Genomic DNA, 23,175 nt, shown 5'->3' with positions numbered 1-23,175 from the left:
CTCTCTGCACTTATCTACTAAATTCATTGTTTCACTTATATTGGCAAAAAGCCTTCCTTTCACCAGTGGTATTCTTTTGTTTCTCTATAAAATGCATATTTTGTACTTCACTGGGAATATCAGGAATTGCTATGACTTCCTGCATAAACTGTGCATCCATAAAGAGAATGAGTGAGAAAATTCAATACATTGTAACTGAGGTAGCCTGGGAAAGCTACCCACAACAGTAGCATCAAATCATTCTTCATGCTGCTTTAGTTACTTATTAATTCAGATTAAATTTCTGAAGATTAGAGACCTTGACTCTAAAAAGTGCTTTTAAGCCAAACAGTAGACTCCTCTTTTTAAATTTGTATTTTCTTTTGTTACCATGCGTGCTTCAGAGTCATGAATTAGTGACAGCTTTAATCATTTTTATTTTTCTCCTTGGATATTTCAAGTGAAACTGAAAGAAAAATATTTCTAAATTGGTATAACTCTTCAGTAGCACATAATGCCTCCAGTTATTATGCTATTTATAGTCAGGATATTAGGGTAATAGCAAAACAGGCTATAGAATAAGCATATGTTTATTCACATGTAATAGCTATATTAGAGATATCAGAGCTACAGGTTCCTCTCAAAAAGGGAAAGAGAGAAGGAGCAAAGTACTCTGTGTCAATCATAGGCTATTGTATTCTACAATCCTTTAGGATTAAAAAGCTCATTTAATAGTTACCTGAAAATGGAGTAGGAGGGAAGGCCATTGGAGTGTCTCAGGTAGTGGGCAGGAAAGACAATCCTGTGCCTTTGGACTGACCACTTGGAATTTTCATGTTCAAGACTAAATCTTGAGATACTTTAGACACAGACACACACAAACGGTAAAGAAATTAAAATAAGTCTATTACTCATGTCCATTGTATTTCTAATTTCTATTCATTTTTTCATGAGGCAGTATAACATACTGGATAGAGAAGCAGCCTTGGAAGCTGGCAGCCTTGGGTTCAAGGCTCACCTCTAACATATTCTGTGCAACCCAGGACAAGTCCCGTAATCTCACAGGGCTCTAGGAAACACTCCAAGCCTAGAAGTAATAGCTCTTTATTGATAGAAAATGTTCCAAATCTCCAGTTCCCATTTCTATTGTGTACAATCTAGTTTCTTTTCAGCTTAGCTGATTTCTTTAGGGCTTTAACTCTATATATCCATCCTCTTGTGTACACCAAAGTTATCTTTTAATTTACTGCTTCAGAGGTACATGCAAACATTTGATATAAATATAATTTATTATAAATGAACTTCTATGGAATCTTAACTTATAAGATTTATAAAACATGAAGCCATCACTTATTTTCAGGCAGCAAATATATCACGTGTTAGATAGCAGCACCCATTAACAAAGCTCTTATAGCCCTTAAACTGCTTTAGACATTTCATCATGAACAAGAGAGGGGAAGTAAATTCTGAATGCTGTGAACCAAGCCATGAGAGAAGACGCCAAATTCCTCCACATGGTCTTGGAAAAGACAGGTTACGGGAGGAAGGAGTTAAAGAAAAGTCCTGATATGGGAGAAATTACATAGACCTCTAAAAAGACCAGAAAACCCTTCCACTACTACAAGGCTTATGAACCTTGTTCCCTCCAAATTTCCAGTTCTGTCCATTAGGATTTTTTTTTTCAAAGTAGAAACAGTTGTCCTTTGATTGTATAAAGGAAGTGATTTACTTTATGGAAATTTGTTTTGAAACTCATAGTTCTGGGCACAGAATAATTGTATATACTGTAATGAAAATACAACTTTCCCACTAGGATTTCTGTTATGGTTAATCACTCTAAGATGATGCATTGAAGAGTATGTCTGTCTGTGCTTGTCTTAGAACGTATGTATGACTATGCGTGTGTAGATTTGTATATAAGCTTATAGGTATGTGAATATCTCTAATACCTGTGTTTCTTGCCTCTACTAATGTTTTTTCATGTATATAGGAGCTTACAGGGAAACTGCCAAGAGAATATCCCTTGGATCCAGGGGAGGAACCACCCATTGTTCGGAGAAGAATAGGTACTGCCTTCAAACTGGATGAACAGAAAATACTGCCCAAAGGAGAGGTGAGTCTTTTCCTTTTGGTATTTGGATTATCTAACATTATCTCTATTTGTTCTGGATATTCATGCTTTTCTGTACAGTTTCCATAGCCTTAATAATGATTTTTATGGCCAGAATTTTCTTCTTCAGCAATGATCTGCAGTTTGATTATTAGTCATGTCTTTGGTGGTATTTACTGCTTTAGTAAGCATTTTCATTTCTCTTCGAGTGATTTATTTAACATTATGAGTCTATAACAAGTAAATAATACAGAGTATAAAATAATAGTTTATGTGATTTCTCTAAGGCAGGTCTCCCTGCCAGATCTGCTGAAGAAAGAGACCCACGAAAAAGAACGTGAATTAAAGCCTAGTCCAACAGGGATAGTATGTATTTGAAATAAGGCAGTTGAAGTCAGGAATTGGGGTCCTGAGCAACACATTTTTGTTACTCAAATGACAACAAAGTATATCTCTCCCCACACATTGATTGTGAACATAAGACTCTTAGGTGGTGTGTTGAGGGAGCTACCAAGAAAATGAAGAAATGATTCCAACCATCACAGAACTTCAAATCTAAGCTCAACTGCTTGGACCCTCAAATCCTCAACTTCCCCCATGTTCAATGGTAGTACTAATAATTTATGTGGTGAAGATTTTTAAAGCTTTTGCTCCTAGCCTCAGTATCCAAAACCTGACCCTAAAAGGAAAGAGAGCATAAAAGGAAATGTCTTCCAAGGTTTCAAGATCCTGCCTTAGAAATGTATCCCCAAACTCGTTTCTGAATGGACTCTATCACCACTTACTAATGAGATATCATCATGAAAAATCACTAAATCAATGAGAGAAAGCTACACCCAGACTAAAATATGGAAGGATATATATTGGTTTATTTGTTTTTAATATTTAAGAAAGTATTTTCTTTAATTAAAAAAAATACTTTACTTTCTGTTGCAGTAACAATTCAAGGAAAGGCAAGGGCTAGGCTAACTGGGTCAGTGTCTTGCCCAGGGTCCCATAGCTAGGAAGTGTCTGAAGCCAAATTTTAACCCAGATCCACCCAATTCCAGGCCTGGCTCTCTATGTATGACAACTAGCTTCCCCAGAATGTATTTTCAAGAAATAATCAAGTCCAATATGAAATCCATTGCTGACCTCCATTTAGATCAGTATCTTGACTCACCAGAAGGCATTTTAATGTGTCTGAAGCTCTTGAAACAGGAAAGAAGTTGGGCCATGCTTAAGTGACCATAAAGGTTAGGAAATTTTTAAAACACATACTTTATAAAGATAGTTGAAGGGATTAACTAGGAGTCTTTAGTCTGAAGGATAATTTTTTTAAAATAATTTTATTTTTATTTATTTATTTTTAAATTTTAAAATATTTTTTCCATGATCACTTGATTCATGTTGTCTCTCTCCCCTCTTCCATCCCCCCTCCCAGAACTGGTAAGCAATTGCACTGGGATATACATGTATTATCACTTGATACCTATTTTCATATTATTTCATTTTTGTAATAATGTAATCTTTTAAAACCCAAACCCCAAACCATACACCCATATAAACAAGTGACAAATCATATGCTTTTCTTTGGCATTTCTACTCCCCCAGTTTTTTTCCCTCAATGTAGATGGCCTTCTTTCTCATAAGTCCCTCAGGGTTTCCCTGGATCATTGCATAGCTATTAGTAGCAAAGTTGATCACATTTGATCATCCCACAATGTTACAGTTTCTCTGTACAATGTTCTCCTGGTTCTGCTAATTTCTCTCAGAATCAGTTCATGGACGTCTTTCCAGTTCATATAGAAATATTCCATTTCATCATTCCTTAAAGCACCATCAAATACCACAATTTGTTCAGCCATTCCCCAATTGAATGGCATCCACTCATTTTCCACTTTTTTGGCATCACAAAGAACATGACTGAATACTTTTGTACAACCCTTTTTTATTACCTCTTTGGGATACAAACCTGATAGTGGTATAACTGGATCATAGGGCATGCGGAGAAAAAAAAATTTTTGAGAGGAGAGATCAAAGGGGCAGAGACTTGATTGCTGCTTTCAAATTTGAAGGAGTGTCACTAGGGAAGATGGGTTAAACTTGTGTTATTTTGTCCCAGAGGTAAGAACTTGGTTGAAATGAATAGAAGTTGCAAATTCTGATGGAAGAGGGGAGTGCCACCAATCAGAGCTGTCCTAAAATGGAATTGTCTGTTTCATAAGGTTGTGAATTCTCTATCAAAGAACATCTTTAGGCAGATGACTTGTCTGGCTACTCTTTAATATTTCATAGAAGGAATTCCTGTTAGAAGTTAAATTGGATGGCTTTTGAGAAGCCCCCCTACTCTAAGACTGTGACTTCTAAATACTAGGGTTTATATTGGGGTTACATGAAAAGCTGTGGTTTGGAGTCAGCTAAGGAATATAGGCTTCCTTGAATTTTAAAGGAAGAGAGGATGTTAGATAAAGGTTAAACCTTCATTTTAGTCCAACATATAAAGATAAATTCTGCTTATAAATGGCCTTGTTGATCAGGAAACAAAGTTCTTAAAAAGGGAGACATTCCTTAATAAGCTCCCTCACCTCCCTTCTCATTCTGACAGCAACATGTCCCTATACTCTTTCCTCATTTGTTAGCAAAGATGGCTTCTTCTTTCTTCTGTAACTGTGATTTCATTGGTAAAGATAAGGAAATAACCTCTCTCCCAAAGTAGTTAAGCCTTTGTTCTGCAACTTTAAAAAGAGTTTCCTGGGACACTGAGAAGATACCCAATTTAAACCCAAGTCTTCCATACTCTGAGGCCAGCTCTCTGTCCACTTTTAAATGCTCTCTCTCTTCTGATTATTTTACTTTTCATAAATTAAAAAGTGTTGGGTTTGTTTGTTTTTTAATGGTGACTGCCATTCCTCAAAGGTCTTATCCTCTAGCACAGGAAGAATTTCCTCCCCCATCTCCCTCCCACTACCTTTCTAGTCTGGCTCCTTCAGATTTCTAATTCAAATGTAGTTTTCCTCCCATTCCTTCCTACAGGCTGTCAACTGTACATCCAGGGAGTTTGCCTTGTGTTTTTCTTACTTTAATGGGGAGTGTTCAGCCTTGTGTTTTTCTTCTTTAATAGGGAGTGTTTGTTCTGGGCTCTGTCTCCCACAAATCCCTGGGTCAGTGTCCTGAACCATGGCTATCATAACAGCCCTGAAGCAGCTGTAAGGTGGAGTCAGGACTCACAGAACACTCATTGTCTCTGGTGACTTATTTGTTTCAAGACATCAGAGTGTGTCAGTTTTCATTTTCTTCTCCCCTGGATGGAACAAATCTGGCTAGCTGCTGAATAAATTGGAGTGGGCTTTAACAATTGGTCATCTCCTAAATTTAATTTCCTCCTTCCTTTCCTCTCCTGCTTTCCCACCACTTTCCCCTCCCCCTTCAGCTTAATACCGTTTAAAGTAAACAAAATCAAGCCAATGCCTTGCCTTTGATGGCGACTACAGGCATCTGACCAGGTGAATTATATGGAAAGCAAGTGTATTGGATTTAGCTGTTGGATAAGAAGGTCTGCTCATTGCAGCAAACACAAAGGTTCACTCAATGAATGTTCTCTGTCTTCCTTTTAATTCATTCTCTTCTTGAAAGCTGCTTCCCTCTGTCTCTGTGTTGGTTCTTTAACTCCTGTATTCATTTTGTGGCATTACATTATTTTAAGATTGGCTGGAGAGGTTTCTCATGGTGGTTTCCAACCTTCTTTGCTTGGCTCTGGACAAAATTCTCAATGAAGCCTTGAGCAGAACAGGGTCTCCTCCATGTGAATTAACACTAACTTTGGGAGTTTTCCTTGGAAGAGAGGCAATAGACAAGATGGACAAAGGGATTCTGTTTCCCCTGTGAACACACTCACATTTGTGAAGTTCCTATATAGCAATTGAGGGTTGCACAAGTGACAGCCCCCATTATTTCCTCTAGAGGATTCTACACACACTTGCCCAAAAGGAAATAGACAATACTTGGCATGCAGCAGGGATTTCCAAAAGAGTTTACAGATTGTCACCAGACAGTTTCTGTGCATCTGTCTCTAATCTGTCCTCCCAAAATGCATATGTGTTCTTGGCATTAGGAATCAGGAAATATTGTAAGTCCCTAATCCACCTACTTCTCCTGACCAAAAGTAGAAAGTTGGGTGGCTTCATAAATGGATAACAAAAGGCAAACCACAAGGGTAGACAAATAAGAGATTCAGGGGATAAAGTTTGTCTGATTAGAGGGTTGAAACAGTGAAGACAAGAGTTTAAGAAGAAAAATTTTCCAAGGACATGTGAGAGAGGGACTCTGTAAATATGGGGGACAGAAACTGAGTGTAATAAGGAAGGGGAAAAGAAAACTTTGGCAGACAGGGGAGGCATGTATATTGTGAGTAATGTTTAGGTAGCCCCTTTTGGTAAGCATCTAATGAAAGGGATAGTACATTTTTCATATGGGGTGGATCCTTTGTTGGCAAAGTTGCAGAAAGAATTTAATGCTAGCAGTGCTCTACTGATTGCTGTGCCCCAAATGGGCAGATAAGTGACTCAGTGGAGACTGAGTGCTGGACCTAGAGTCAGGAGAATTTCCCTTCCTGGGTTCAAATTTCCCCTCAGATGCTTAATCGTTGCCCCCATTTCCTTATCTGTATAATGAGGTGGAGAAGCAAATGGCAAACCATTGCAGTGTCTCTGCCAAGAAAATCCCAAATGGAGTCACAAGGAACCAAAGACAACTGAACAATGACAACAAAAATGCCATTAATAGAAAGGAAATCACAACCGAATGCACAGTTTCCACCCAGGCTTTCTTGTTACAGACCTAGAAAGAGACCTTCAAATGGAAACTGAGCAAACGTGGCATGGGGAGGGTTTTTTTTTTTAATCTTCTTTAATTTGCCACCTGAAGAGAACAAGGAAAAAGGGAATTAGAAAATTAAGTGGATATGCCCAGGACATTCAGTTGCAGCAGATTTAGGAATAGTGCCCACTTTATTGAGGTTGTCATGCCAGCTACCATTGATGTTAAATGTCTTATTCCTTGTTGCCTAGTAATGATATAGTAGAAAGAGGACTGACTCTGGAGTCAGAGGTCTTTGGTTCAAATTTCATCTTGTGTGCTCATGGGTGGGTCATTAAACTTTCATGAGACTCAGTTTCCTCATCTGCAAAATGAGGGTTTTAGATTAAAGTGTCTTAAGTACCTTCCAATTGTGTGATCTGTGATCCTAGGATGGCAAATAAGATGAACCGACAGGGTTATTTGGGTGTTTTTCTGCTTTGGCATCCCAAAGCCCTCATGTTTAGTCATGTGAATAATGAGCCCGTGTTTTCCCTTGCCACAGGAAGCTGAATTGGAGCGCCTAGAGCGGGAGTTTGCCATTCAGTCCCAGATTACAGAAGCCGCCCGCCGCCTGGCCAGTGACCCCAACGTCAGCAAGAAGCTGAAGAAACAAAGGAAAACCTCTTACCTTAATGCACTCAAGAAGCTGCAAGAAATTGAAAATGCAATCAATGACAACCGCATCAAGTCTGGGAAGAAACCCACTCAGCGGGCTTCACTGATAATAGATGGTCAGTCCCAAGCCTCCCTTCCTTGCCTGAGTGTCTGTCAGCTTGAACCACCTAGGAAACATGGTCAGCTGGAACCCCAGAAAACTAGGAACTCAAGTTCTTTGGGGAGTTCTAAACCCTCATTCCTGCATGGCCACAGGCATGTCAATTAACCACTCAGTGGTTTCATTTATCCCTTAATAAAATGGAGTTATTAATGCCTGCAACCAGATCAGAGTAGCAGAGTACTCTCAGATCCACAGATGAAAGGAACTATATAAATCAAATTATTTCTACTAACTACTAATCTGGGAGAAATTATGGTGAAGAAGCCCAACCTGTCTACCATTCTATGATATGTGATTTTTTTTTTCTGCCTCAATATCCATGAGGCAGAGGCAGGTGATGTAGCAAACCAAGTTCAAGTGCGAAGGTAAAACATGGAGGCTCTCAATCTTTCATGCCCTTTGGTCTCTCATCCCACTTCTGAACAGAGCCTTTGTTAAGCCCAGGCACTTTGGAAGAGGATAGATCAATAGGTAACCGTGACACCAAGGTCTTTGCCTTCTTTACTGCTCTGTAGGCAGGGCTTACCCTGCCTTCACCAGTTTTTGCCTCTAAAGGTGTAGCACCACTATGGCTCTCCAACAGCCTGATCTCCTTGCTATCCTTGAGTACCCCCACAAGCCCTGCTACCCAAAGCCTGAGGGACTAGAACTTTGATCCCCTCCCTGCCAACACCACTGGCCTGCCCACAGCCTTGAGTGACTTACTGATATGATCCAAAGCCCATGGATATTTATTTAGCCAAAGAAAAAACAAAAACCCACCACAAGGAGATTCCTAAGTGAAGCAAAAAGTCCTCCCTACTATTATCCTTTTTAACAAGTCAGACAATTCTTCCAGAGACAGTGTAAAAGGTTCTTTCATGGTTTATACATTTCTAAAATACCGCCTCTTTAGAAGATTAGAAGCAAGCATCTTTCCTGAGTTTGCCCTTTTGGTCTTGGCTAGGTTCTGGTTCTCCTTTCCTGATTCCTTCCCCACAACTCTCTTTAAAGGAGCCACAACTAACTTGCTAGTGTAAATGAAAACAAATAAACTCTTCTTTCCTTATTTAATTCTTTTATTTGCATACCTCTTTATGCCCCATTGAAAACCTTTATGGCTCATGTTCCCAGTTCTGAGATGGATCATCCATCAGGGCCAACAAACCAGAATGAGAAATTCAGGGATGGAATGGAATGTCTCTGGTGATTTGCCACAGGGGAAGCTCCAGCTTTATGGAGCCTTCCCAGGAATGGCTAATCTGACATAACTACAATGCAAGTACAGCTTTAAAAGAATCCATCTGTATTCGTCTTTTCAGTCCTCCTTCCAATCTAGAGTCGGGTAAAAACGTGGGCCTAGCTTTCTTGAGAATATGTTATTTCAATTTTGCTGCTTCATTGAAGTCATGTTTATGTGCGATGGAGAGGTATTAGGGGCCTTCTTTGGGTACCATTTGCATTATTATTCCTAGGAATCAAGAGACCTAGGACTGTTTCCTAACTTGACCCTCAACTAGCAGAACAACTTGGAGAAAGTCTTTGCTCCTCTGCCCCTCAGTTTCCCCAGCTGTAAAAGTGGAAGGAACAAATCTGGCCTCAGACACTTTGAAACTGAGTTACCCTTGGCAAGTCACCTAACTCCCATTGCTTAGTCTTTACCATTCTTCTACCTTGGAACTATTACACAGTATAAGATGGAAGATAAGAGTTTAAAAAAATACTTAATCTCAATTGCCAAACCCTTATTGCTCTTCTGTCTACTAACCAATATGTAGCATTGATGGTAAGATGGAAAGCAAGGGTTTTAAAAAAAGTGGGTGGGAGATCATTTTTCCTATCTGCCCTTCAGGCACATTTGCTGGATTCATTCAACAGTTGGCCAAATAAGCCTCTAGGAGAAGGATGCTACCTTAATCCTGCTTCTATTTGCTCTGATAAAGACTCAAACAATCGATTAAGAAGCCACTTACTGGACAATAAGGAAAAGTGGAAGTGGCCAAGCTTTTCATCTAAATAGTAAATGTAAAAAAAAAAATTACCTATTGTCTCAGTTCAGTCTGCACATGTCCTTATGCTATGATAGCAATAGAGTCCAGCCAAGAGAGGGATACTTTTTATACCTGACATTAAACCATTCCATGTCCCAGATTTTTCTTCTTTGACATAATGATACTCCGCTTTGCCACCTAATGCAATAGGATTAAAGAGATTTGCCCCTAACTGGTCATGGAGATAATTCAAAAGATTATAATGATATAAAGTAGCATTATAATAACTTGCAGTATTCCATGTCGCTTGGGTGTTGCTGCTAATTGGGCAGAAAGAGGGGAAGAGAGCAGAGTGGAATGAGAACAGCATACTTTCTTATGGGTGAATCTTGACATGGGAAATGTTTCTTTGATCCAGAACAAAAAATAATGTGCTCTAACTGGGGAATGTTCTGTTTTGTTTATTTCCAGATGGAAATATTGCCAGTGAAGACAGCTCCCTCTCTGATGCTCTTGTTCTTGAGGATGGTGGGTAATTTCCAGCTTGCATATTTGGGACATGGATCAGGCTTAACATTTTCTTTAGATTATTTTTGGGCACAGGGGTTTTCCAAATCTGTCATCCCATTATTCTAGTTTATAAAAGCAAATACCAATAACTGCTTTTTTCTTTTTTTACTTTTCTACTTAAAAAAAAATTTTTTAGTTACATGTAGAAAATTTTTTTTACTATTGTTTTCTGACATTTTATGATTCAGATTTTCTTCCTCTCTCTTTCCTTCCCCAAGGTAGAAAATAGTCTGCTACATTATATCCATAATTTCATGCAATGTATATTTTTGTATTGAAATAGTAATAACTAATAATTAATCATTTACATTTATGAGAGGTAGTAAAATTGAGTGGAGAGCCAGGCCTCAAAGGTTAAAAGATCTGAGTTCAAGTCCTATCTCTGACCACACCAACCAGGGGACTTTGGTAAGCCAATGAGTTTCTCACTGCCCTACACAACTCTCTAAGACCAGAAATTATAGTTGAATTGTCACTCAGTATATAAAAAGGGAGTTTCCACATCAGAATCTCATACCAAAGAAATTACTGTTGTGTCCACAACAAGATAGCATACTTTTTCACAAACAAATGGTTTTTCTTCCAATGACTTTGTGAGGTGCAGCATTTAAAGGACAGAAGAAAGAGGATTATATAGGAGCAAATGTAAAGTTTATTCTGGAGTTCAAGAAACCAACTTCATAAGATGGTAGAAAGTATTTTATCAAAAGAACTGAATGTGTCAATGGACCAAAAGTAAGCCATGTGATGGAGCAACCAAAAATGGAATGTGATCTCAGGCTGCTTTGAGAGCCATGGCTTCTAGAAATGAACAGGTGATATTCCTCCTATACTCTGTCCTGGTTAGGCTTCTTCTAGAGTACTAGGTTTGATAAGGATACCACAGGTTAGAAAGGAGGCTGCTAAGCTGGACAGATTTTGGAGGAGGACAACCAGGATGTTGAGTCTGTTTTCTAAGGCGCATTTGAAGGAATTGCAGAAGAGAAGACTCAGGAGCATGAGTAATTGCTGTGTTTGTGTATGGCAAGGGCTGTCATGTTGAAATGGGGTGATAGTTTAGTCTTTCCTGGCCTTAAAGAGCAAAACCAGGAGCAATTTGTGGAACTACAAAAAAGCAAAGTGGGCTTATTGTCAGGGAAACTTTCCTAACAAATAGAGGTATCTCAAGATAGGCTGGACTCCTTCAGGACATAATTGATTTCCAATCTGGAATTCTTTAAGCAAAGGCAGGGTTGCCATTTGTCAGGTAGCTCAGAATGGAAATTCTTTTCTGGTCCTGGATGGTTTAAGTAGTCTTCTAAATCTAAAAAAGAATTCTGTGAGGATAAAGTTTTAAAAAATTAGGACCAACTAAAAGAAATGTCTATTGGTTTCATAGTCACTCCACTGAACCAAGCAGAGTGTGTTGTGTGAGATAGATGATACGTTACAGGGTTTCACTTTTTTCTTTCCATAACAAAGTGCCCTTTTTGAACTATATAGAGTGTCCCAGTTTTGCCTGACTTTTCCTTTGGAATGCCTTTTATTTTCTGGGGATATGGTAGGGGAACCTCTTCTCTTAGAGTGCCTCTAGCTAGGGGCAGGGGGAAGTCCCTTTGGGTTCTGGGTTTTGCCTTCAAAACTTTTTTGAAATTTCCTATTGATTCTGGAAGAGAAACAGATTAACCGTTTTTAAGAATTGCTAGAAAATATCTTTGAAAGTAGCACATTTAAATATATGCTCTTTAAAAAAAAAAAGCAAGCTACATATGCTTTGGCTTCACTTATAGCCCTCTTTTCCTGTTTGATTCTCTGTTGTTTATGGCAGTGTTTGCCCATTTTGATGATCCTTCAATTTGGGAAAGTTTTTTAATGGAAAGCTAAGACATGCATGGAATTGAAAAAAATAAAAACTCCTAGAAAAATGGAATTTAATTCTATTAACATAGAAGAAAAAAGAATGACCAACATGGAATCCTTTTTGAGAAGATTCTTGTGGGTCTTAATTCAAACTTTGGAGGCAAAGTCAGGGATTACATAAAAACATAAGAAGCAATTGATTTTTTTCCTCTTTTGGGAAAATGTCAAGCTGGCAGTGATAAGTGCCTGCTGAGATGGGAAAACCTAAAAAGGTTACATAAGAAGTGGTAGTAACAATAATTACAGTAATAATAATTGTTACTGATGTGGGCAATGCCTGGCAGGTTATTTAACTAGTCTTCTTGATCTTGCTATTAGAAAACCAAATTATAATACTTTATTACCAATTTTACTACATGGGTGGTGAGGACAAGAATAAGTATGGGAGGAGAACTGGCAGGATTATGGGCACAGAATTGGCTTGAATGTCTGAAATCCTAATTAATGCCAACTGGATAGATAGCTCATATGCCCCCTATAGGCTTCAGTTTCTCTAGCTATGCAAAAAATAAAGTAGAATTGTTTTCTGGCACTGCTATCAGAAAACAGAATTCACATTTGTATTCTAACTTAAATTTAGGATTCTAGATCTCATGCTTGAAGGAGCCTCAGAAGCCATTTAGTCATATCCCTTCATCTTAAAGGTGAGGAAACTGAGGCTGAGCAAAGTTTAAGGGACTTCCCATATGTTACACAGAATAAGTGTGAGAGGAGGGATTTGAATTTAAGGCATTTGAAATGTGTTGCTTCCAACATTTTCTTGCTTTTGCTGACAATTACTTTATTAGTGACAGTGGCTCAAAAGCAGTGACCTAATTCATATTTTAAACTAATACTTGCAACAGCAATCTCTATGTGGTATAATCTCTTTTCAAAAAATTGACACTTCCTTCCATCATGATACTTTTTAGAAGAATAGATCTCCATCTTGTTTTAGGATCCCAAGCCAGTACCAAAAATGATTTCTTCTGGTACACTACATTTCTCCAGTATATAGTAGACCTCCAGGTCCACAGAGCAAATAGAACATTCTAGAATGATATCTTTCATGACCCTTATGAAATATGGGCATTCTGTATTGTTGGTTCCCATATGGCTAGGAGCTTCTCACTCCTGTTACAAATTTTCTCTTCTCTCCTAGGTAGTCCCCTACCCTTCTTCAACCATCATAGCAATCCTTTTCTTCACCCAAAAGCTAAAGACCAGAAATATCTTCTCATGGAGAAAATTGAGACCATCACATCCTACCTCCTTCATCCCAGTATAGAATGATCTTTATGACTATCTTTTCATCTTTCACTGTAGTTTCTGATGAAATCACATCCCTGCTTTCTTTCAGAAATTGACTCTTCTCCTTTCACTCAGTGTCTCAGCCCTTGTCTTCTAATGAACTTTGCTTCCTCCTTCCAATGTGTTGTTTTTCCTTCTCCACTGGCTTTTCTTATGCCTCCAAGCAGGTATAAGTCTTAATCATGAAAAAATCCTCACCCAAGCCTTTCAATGACTATTCTTTTTCCCTCCTTCTTTTCAGAGCCAGATTTCTTCTCTTTCTTTTTTCATCCTCCATGGCCTCCATAACCCTCTGGAGTCTGTCACACTAGCCATTCCATTGAAAATACCCTAAGGTTACCCTTCATCAGTACTCTATTTCTAGCCAACTATGGTATGTCTCAACATGGATGATGCCCTGCCATCACTGCAAATTCACCACAAATCTTAAAGGAATTTCATTATCTTTCTCTACTCCTTTTTTGAATATTTAGCATTTTGGTCAATGACACTGTTATATTCTCTGTTCTGAAAAATCGGTACCAAGAAGTAATATTTGTCTCTTCTCTCTCCTTGACCCCTCAAATCTAGTTTGTCACCTAAAGTGCTCTTAATTCTTTTTTCACAGTATCCATGGCATTTTTTCTTTCTCTATTCTCAATGCCACCTTCATTCCTTAATTTTTTTTTCAAAAGTTTGTTTCCTCTCTGTCCTCCCTGCATAGTCCTTCCATTCCATAATATAGGTCACTCCTGCTAAATATTCTGTAACTTCCCAGATGAAGAAGCTACACAAATCCTCACACTGTCATAGAAGACCCTTCATCTAGTGACTTCATCCTTCCCATCCAATCTTTTCTCACATTCCCCTCACCATAGACCATTTATTCTAAGAAAGATTAAATGAGATCAGGGAGTTGTATGGAGTTGTATCATACACTTAACTCATGGCAGTTCAGCTCTAGGTGCTCATCACTGCCCCATCCCCAAAAGAAGAGAGAAACAGAATAAGTAGTATGGATGGTTCTTACTACCATTCCACTCACTAAATGTTTGCTCCAATGCTGAGTATGAGAATCTACTATTCCCTCATTTGTTGTTGTTTCCCACATACCTTTCAGAGAAGGTAACTCTCCTTTTCATCACACCTGCATACAGAATTCTGCTTAGGCTAATAAGAGAGGGGCACTTTTTTGGGGCCCTTATATCATTCCTGATCAGCTCATTTGGGGTCCTATGATGGGGTCCTCATGATAAAACAGGAAGAAGAAATAGTTATGACCTGGGGTAATCATCCTGTTAATAAGTAGAGCCAACTTCAAAGCCCTTCTTCATCAGCTATCCTGCTAACTAAGCCCTTCTGTGTCAGAATCCTTGTTCCCAGGTCTCACATGGCCAATAGTTTTATTGACTTACGAAAAATGAAATATATGGGCTTTTTCCTATAGTCATCATCTCAGATTTATTCATCTGCTCTCTCATAGACTGACTTTAAAAAAGCTCTGGCACCTTTCTAGCTACAGCTGTTTAAAGATGCTGTACTAGAAAATTTCAGGAATTTGAGGATAATTTGGACTCTGGGATTTGTATAATGAGTTGACAGTAGACCCTCTCCCCAGTATAAGAGACAGCTCTGCTACGAAGTACTTTCTGATGGTGCTAGATAAATGTCTACTGTTTTTATTATTATTCCCTTTTACCAGTTCACCATTCATCTTTTCCTCCATACCTTTTCTCTCCCTATTCGCCTTGCCTGTCCAAATTCTGTATTTCCTCCAAAGCCCAGTTTAAAATCCAACTTTTCTGTGCCTCTGCAATAATAATTTCTTGTATAAGTGAATACAGTTTCTTGGACAGACTCAAATTTCAGCAGTACACACATCATTTTGTTAGATTAAAAATCTAGCATTGAGTACATAAAAGTTATTTATTTCAGATGTGTTGAATATCTTCTTGTGAAATGATGTGAGATTAAAATAGGGATAGAGTGTCAATTCATTGGTATAGAGTTTCTAGTATTCTACCACTGAAGGTTGGCAAGCTTCCTCTCTGCAATTCAGTCTTAGAAAGTGAACTAACACATTAAGAAGTTACGTGATCTCCTCAGTGTGACATAGTCAGCATGAGTCAGAGTAGGACTTGAACTTGGGTCTTTGTGGTCAGCACTATATCCACTATGACATAATGCCTCTAAAATTACTTCATTTATTACTATGCAAAAAAAAGACATTTAAAGCATTTTTTTTTACTCTGGATTTGAGCAGATTATATTAGAAATAGATCTTGAAATTCCTGGAACTCTCCACAGTACCTAGCCAACTTTGAGAGCAGAGCAGACACTGACTAACGTTTCTTGAATGACTGTTTATAATATGACAGTGTCCATGTTTTGTCTTGAGCATAAAATGATTCATTTATAGTGTTTAATTTTAGCCAGACTTTGAGCTGGGAGATGCCCTAGTAATTCAGGAGGAGGAGGAGGAATGAATGGGTGAGGAGGCAGACGATGGGAGTGATAAAGTTCAAGAACCTAGCACCAGATTGTTGAACTGCAAAGAAGCATACTAATGTATTCAAGAGATGACCATTGCTATTTATGTCTGTCTCTTTCTACAGAAGATTCTCAGGTTACCAGCACAATTTCCCCTTTACAGTCCCCTCACAAAGGGCTCCCCCCTCGACCACCATCGCACAACCGCCCCCCTCCTCCCCAATCCCTGGAGGGACTAAGGCAGATGCACTATCACCGGAATGACTATGACAAGTCACCCATCAAGCCCAAAATGTGGAGTGAGTCTTCTTTGGATGAACCTTATGAGAAGGTAAAGAAGCGCTCCTCGCACAGCCATTCCAGGTGAGCCAAGAGGATGAAGATGCAATGAGCAAATTTGGATGTTTATTCATTGCTTTATTTCTTTATTTTGAATTGGATAAAAGGCCTGTGTGAAGTAAGAGTCTTGGAGTCTGGCGAGGCTTGGGTTTCTATCTTGCTATGTAGCTGTTTGAACATGAACAAATAATTTAACTTTTCTGAGCCTCAGTTTTCTTCTCTGTAAAATGGAGAAAAACCTACCTCACCAGGTCGTTTTTAGGTTGAAGTGAATCAAGAACTGTAATGTGAAATTTCATCTTAAATCACTATATAAATGTCATGTGTTGGCACCAACAATGTAGTAGAAAGTATATCGGATGGGGACAGCTGGGTTGCTCAGTGGATTGAGAGCCAGGCCTAAAGATTCAGGAGGTCCTGGGTTCAAATCTGACCTCAGACACACTCCAGCTGTGTGGCCCTGGGCAAGACCCTTGACCCACGTTACTTAGCCTTTACCACTCTTCTGCCTTGGAACCAATATATAGTACTGATTTCAAGACTAAAGGTAAAGGTTTAAAAGAAAAATCCCATTGGACATGAAAGCCATGAGTTCTAGTCCCAAACCAGCCACTAAATCATGACATTTGCAAGTCATTTAGCCTCACCCAGCCTACCTTTCTTCTTCTTCTGTAAAATGAAGAGATTGGCCTAGATGATCTTTAAGGTCCCTTCCAATTCTAGCATCATGTGTGTGAGTCTGTTATCCTGGAGACATGAGGAGAGAGTCCACAAATTATAAACTAAAACTAGAACTATTTCCTTCTCCTGTTGGCTGATGCCACCTTTCCGTGCCCTGGGTTAATAGCCCCCTCTGCTGTGGAAAGGTTGCTTTGCAACATGGCAGAAGGTCTGACCCAATCCAGCTGGTCCTGTCAGGGTGTTTGAGTGGTCCATGCAAAGTCATATTGTTGTTCATAACCTGGCTGGTGGAAGATGGCTTTAGAAGGGCAAGATTTCATGGAATGAATTAGGGAATCTTAAGCAGCAGTTTTCTAAGATGACATGACCACAGTCCACCCACATGAGTCCCAAGTTTATTCAGAACACTAAACCACCATCCAACAGAACAGCCATGCCCAACAGCTATAATCTCAGCTGCAAATTACTAGTTCACTATTTGGATGACTTTTTTTTTTTTGAGGTTTCTTTTTTTTTAAAGGCAAAAATGATTTTTTTCCATAGTTTTCCACATCACTTTTTTTTTAAACCCTTTCCTTCGGTCTTAGAATCAATATGAAGTATCCATTCCGAGGAAGAAGAATGAAAAGGACTAGGCAATTAGGTATTAAGTGACTGGCCGAGGGTCACAGTTAGATCAGATTTGAATCCAGGTCCTCCCATGGATAGGTCTGGTTCTCTTCTACCCACTAAGCCACCTAGCTGCCCCTTCCCCATTACTTTGAAACACACCCTTTGGAAAGTAAGACCTGAGGTACAGAGCTGAGATTGGACAGAAAAAAAAAATCTAAGCTAGTAAACATGGAAACCAAAAGAAAAACAAAAACTAGAGGTTTAAAAAGCCTGGTTTCCACCTGGGTCTTCAGCTAGTCTTTCAGTGCCCAGGACTTCATCTATCTAATCCTAACTATTCCAAGAGCATCAGTTTAGCTTTCAGACCCTTGGGAAAGGCGTCATTGTAGCTGGTGATGACAGGTGTGACTTCCTTTGGTTTGCAGTAGCCACAAGAGGTTTCCCAGCACAGGTAGCTGTGCAGAAGCTGGAGGAAGCAATTCTCTACAAAATAGTCCCATCCGAGGCCTCCCTCACTGGAACTCCCAGTCCAGCATGCCATCTACACCAGATCTACGGGTCCGGAGCCCTCACTATGTTCATTCCACTAGGTAAGTCTTCTGCAGCACATTGATTCTTTAGTAGCTTTCTTTGTGGTTAAAAAAAAATGATTGGTTTTTATAAGCCTTGATTATCTCTCCTTCCCACTACCCTGCCCTCTACTACATCAACAATAAAAATTTTAAAGGCATCATAACAAATACACATAGTCCATAAAAAGAAATTCCCATGTTGGCCATGTCCAAAAGTTTATCCCAGTCTGCATTTTAAACCTATCACTCACTGGCAAGAGTCAGATAGTGAGTGCTTCATCTGCAGTCTTAGGCACTTGTGGTTTGGTATGGTGGTCATCAGAGTTCTAAAGTCTTTCAGAGTTGTTTTTCTTTATGATATTGTTGTTATTGTATAAGTTATTTTCATGCATCGGTTCATCATCTTTCCATTTTCCTCTGTAACTGTCCATTTTATCATTTCTTATGGTGAAATAACATTCTACTACCTTTATATAACATCATTGTTTTGGCCATTGCCCAATAGGCAGGCAAACCTTTGTTTCCAGTTGGAGTTAGTATGAAAAAAGATGCTGTAAATCTTTTTTGTAACATACATATGGTTCCTTTTCCTCTTTCCTGATCTCTTTGGGGTATAGGACTAATAATGTCATTGCTGGATAAGGACAATTTAATGACTTTTTGGAATTGGCTCTACCAATTCACAGCTCTCCAACAGTATAGTAGTTTTCCCTTACTTAATATTGATCATTTTCCTCTTTTGCCATCTTTGCAAATACAACTAATGAGAGGTAGAAACTAGGATCTGTTTTAATTTGCATTTCTTTTTTTAGGGATTGGAGCATTTTTACATTTTTTTTAACATCTTACCTTCTGTCTTAGAATTAATACTGAGTATTGCTTCCAAGGCAGAAGAGTGGTAAGGGCTAGGCAATGGGGGTTAAGTGACTTTTCCAGGGTCACCTAGCTAGGCATTTTTACATTGTCATTGTCATTAGCTTGGATTTCCTCCTTTGAAAAGTGCTATTTCATATTCTTTGACTATTGCATCTATTGGGAAATATCACAGTCATAAATTGGAATCATTTGATGTATTTTCTCCACACTTGCATCGTAGCTTTCTTTGCAAAGCTTGACAACACCCTTGCTGACTGATTAATTAAAGTCTTGATTTCAGTCATTGTCAGGGTTCCAGAATACAAATGAGACCACCAGTTTTTGTTTTTGTTTTTGTTTTTTTGCCACAACTCTGAGATGACACATTGTCAAGTCCTAAGGGGTGGATGAGATTGCCCTGTTCTCTAGTGATTGTGAGGCTAAGAAGAGCTTCTTTGGTCATATGGAAACGTGGGATGATAAGGGTTAATAGAAGTACTAGTTCTTTAATTAGAATAACTTTTTGCTGATGGGAAAGGCTTTAATGGAACTTAGCTGTCAATCTCAGGTCTATGAATGCCTGAAATTGTACAGACATGTCTCCCTCCCTTTTGTGCTTTGAGATAATCATTCATCAAACACTAAAATGAATACTCAGAGATTTCTTGGTAAGATGTAAAACATCTGACAAAGTCTGGGCTCTGTGTGCTGATCTGTCTGCCGCTGGATCTTGTATGCCTCGAAGACAATGTTCCCCCTCCAAGTTGGAGCTAAATTTATCTAAAAGGTTGGTATCTTCAAGTGACTGATGGATGAAGCAATCTCTGCCTATGTGATCTTCTTTCCCTAAAAATCCCTTTACAAAAAACAAATCCCATCAAGTTAATATACATGTACCCCATTAAAATGGAGGGTGCTGATATTTGTTTATAGCTATAAGGTCTTCCTGAAAAAAGGGTCTATACACATTTTCATTTCATGTTAATAACAAAACAATAATTGCTGATATTTATATAGCTCCTACTAATCTGTGCTAGGTGTTTTACAGTTATCATCTCATTTGGTCTTTGCAATAAGAGCCCGGTGCTATTATTTATCCCCATTTTATAAATTAGCAAACTGAGGTAAACAGAGGCAGTGCCTTTCCCAGGATCACACCATTAGGAAATGTCTATGGCCATATTTGACCTCAAATCTTCCTGACTTTAAGCCAGGCATTCTACCCACGGCCCCCATAAACTGTTACAGTAAACTTCCTACATAGGAAGGTCACTGTAGCCCATGTAGCCCATGCACAGGCAAGGAAATCAGGGACTCGACTGTATTGTTTCCAGTTCTACTGGCTCAGTGATGGGCTTCAGGTGAGTCAGTCAACCTGTGAAAAATTAGAGTACAGGATTAGTTTCCTCCAAAACTGGGTAATGATACTGAGGTACCTCTGAGGAAGAAGTTACTACAACGTACTGAAAGCCCAAAATGATAACTATGGCAAAACCTGACTTTGACTTAATAATTTTAGGGAAACCAAGTCAAAATTAGGAAATGTTGGGTTTTTTATATTAAACAATAACTTACAATTTTAGTGCATTTATGGGTATACATTCACTTAGAGTAGGCCAACAAAATGTTACCTAAGAGATACTTAGGAAAAATTTTTAAGACTAGATAATTTTAAAAAGAAGATAATAATTATTTTAAACTAAGCATAGCAATTGTTTTTAAGCCCAAAAAAGTGTTTCAAAAGCATTTATTTGACTGCACTTTAAATATATGTTACCTTAGTTTATTATGTAATCCTGTTAATTTACTAGAATCATAGAATATTGTAGTTGGAGATTATTTCAGCTGCCTTCATTTTATACAAGAAGAAACTGAAGCCAAGAGTAGCATGACTTTCCCCAAGGTCTCAGAGCTAATAAGTGAAGGAGTAGAGATTTGAACCTAGGTCTATTGATTCCACATCTAGTATTCTTCTGTAATAATTAAAATTATGAAACTGATAGTAACTTAATAATTTTATTAAATCAAAGTAATAGAAGTAGTAAAGAGAGGGAAAGGTAGGAAAGAGGTAAAGAGATACTTAGCTTTCTTTATTGGCCACTATGATGGGCCTCTGGTTAACTCAGACAAAGGTTCCTTCAGCTCTCCATGCTCCAGTCAGAGGACCCCAAAGACCACCTGGTCTCCATTTATAAGCTCTTTTCTCCACCCACTAACTCTCACAAGTCACATCTCAGGAACCAATCACAGCTTCTTAATTTGCCTGGACCGCCCAGGGGGGCCAGTTTCTGTGGAATCAGATTCCTGTCTCCTTGGTTCCTGGGTTCTTTAACTTCCTTCTTCTGAGGGCTTGTCTATACCTGAATTTACTCAGTGGTCTTTGACCTGCAGGTCACTGAGAGATGATGTTAAAAAAAAAGGCAACATAATGGAGAGAGAAATTTGCTTCCAGCACTTTCCTCTATGACAAAATGGACGTTTACATGACTGAAATTGTCATAAGCATGTTTGCATGATCACTAATTTCAAATTACAAGCATTCAAATTAAAAATAATGAATAGTCAAGCAATGTAGTAATGGAAGGAAAGCACTGAGGCACTTAGAGTTCCAGTAGTCAGATTTTAGTTTCTTGTGCATTCACTGTGTTTCTAATAAGGGATGGACTTTAAGCTCCCTGAAGACAGACAGGACATCTTAGACTTTCAAAATACTACCTCTCTCCCTTAGAACTAGGAACATAATAGTTGCTTAGTGTATATTTTTTGATTGATTCAACACAGCAGGGTGAGGGAATGATGATCAAGTATTTTTTGATGTGGATTAACTCTTTCCTCTTGCTATTTAGTAAGTGGTAGTTATTGATTTTCTGGGTACCCCATTCCAAAGCCCCACAAAAACACCGGGGGGGAGGAGGTTCGGCAAGAATGATAATGAGAATAAATTCGTAACTTCCTTTATTGTCATAGCCCCAGGCAGACCCTTGAGGAGTGAACTGATTCATTCCTTCTGGTTTTAAACTTCTTTTTTGACAACATTGCATTTTATCCTCTTTCCAGCAATTGGCCTAAACCCTGAGCCCCTGTTTTGCTCATTTGTGCATAACTGAGAGGAATCCATGGCTCCCTTAGTTGGACGATTCCTCCTCCCCTATAGCTTTGCCATCAGTTCCCCAAACAGAGCCCGAGACCGACGTTTCTGATGCTTTTCCACAGGTCAGTTGACATCAGCCCAACCAGACTGCACAGCTTAGCACTGCACTTTAGGCACCGGAGTTCCAGCTTGGAATCACAGGGCAAGCTCCTGGGGTCAGAGAATGACACGGGTAGCCCTGACTTCTACACCCCAAGGACTCGTAGCAGCAACGGCTCGGATCCCATGGACGACTGCTCCTCTTGTACCAGCCACTCGAGCTCTGAGCACTACTACCCAGCCCAGATGAACCCCAACTACTCCACTCTCGCCGAAGACTCCCCTTCGAAGGCGAGGGAGAGGCAGCGGCAGCGACACAAATCGGCCGGGAACCTGGTCTCTTCCAATTCAGGGAGCATGCCCAACCTGGCGGCCCGGAATGGCACAGGCCACCACGGGGTCTACCTCCACAGCCAGAGCCAGCCTTCGTCTCAGTACCGCATCAAGGAGTACCCGCTGTACATTGAGGGGAGCTCCACCCCGGTGGTAGTGCGCAGCCTGGAGAATGACCAGGAGGGACACTACAGCGTAAAAGCACAATTTAAGACGTCCAACTCCTATACTGCGGGAGGCATGTTCAAAGAGAACTGGCACGGGGACGAGGGGGACTCGGTCCGGCTGACCCCCTCCCGTTCCCAGATCATACGGACTCCGTCGCTGGGCCGAGAGGGCCACCATGAGAAAAGCTCCGGCCGGACGGTTGTCTCGGATGAGCTGCGACTGTGGTACCAGCGCTCGACTGCCTCCCACAAGGAGCACAGCCGCCTGTCGCACACCAGCTCCACCTCCTCAGATAGCGGCTCCCAATATAGTACATCATCTCAGAGTACCTTTGTGGCCCACAGCCGGGTAACGAGAATGCCTCAGATGTGCAAAGCCACGTCAGGTAAGAGCGGGCCGGGGCTCAGGATTCATTGGGTTGGGTCCATCAAGGGACTCCGATTCTTTATAAATATAGTGCTGAAAATAGAAATTCACCGAGCTCCCAACTCAGGACTGCCTAACCTTTTTTTATGTCATGG

General features: G+C 39.5%; 1 protein-coding gene across 10 annotated transcripts in view; it reads left to right on the top strand.

The window, feature by feature from the left end:
- Window positions 1–23,175, top strand: part of FRMD4A (FERM domain containing 4A) — a 743,442-nt gene that overhangs the window by 704,396 nt on the left and 15,871 nt on the right. For all 10 annotated transcript variants that reach the window (XM_056800843.1, XM_007503986.3, XM_007503982.3 and 7 more), the window contains 6 exons: window positions 1,970–2,092; window positions 7,431–7,659; window positions 10,148–10,204; window positions 16,030–16,267; window positions 17,962–18,126; window positions 22,177–23,039. In XM_056800843.1, the coding sequence (XP_056656821.1) occupies window positions 1,970–2,092; window positions 7,431–7,659; window positions 10,148–10,204; window positions 16,030–16,267; window positions 17,962–18,126; window positions 22,177–23,039 (1,675 nt within the window). The remainder of the gene's footprint in view (window positions 1–1,969; window positions 2,093–7,430; window positions 7,660–10,147; window positions 10,205–16,029; window positions 16,268–17,961; window positions 18,127–22,176; window positions 23,040–23,175) is intronic.

Source organism: Monodelphis domestica, chromosome 5 (genome assembly GCF_027887165.1).
Source record: "Monodelphis domestica isolate mMonDom1 chromosome 5, mMonDom1.pri, whole genome shotgun sequence".
NCBI classification, from domain to species: domain Eukaryota; kingdom Metazoa; phylum Chordata; class Mammalia; order Didelphimorphia; family Didelphidae; genus Monodelphis; species Monodelphis domestica.
The sequence above is the reverse complement of the archived record's forward strand: the minus strand, read 5'-3'. Positions and strand labels throughout refer to the sequence as shown.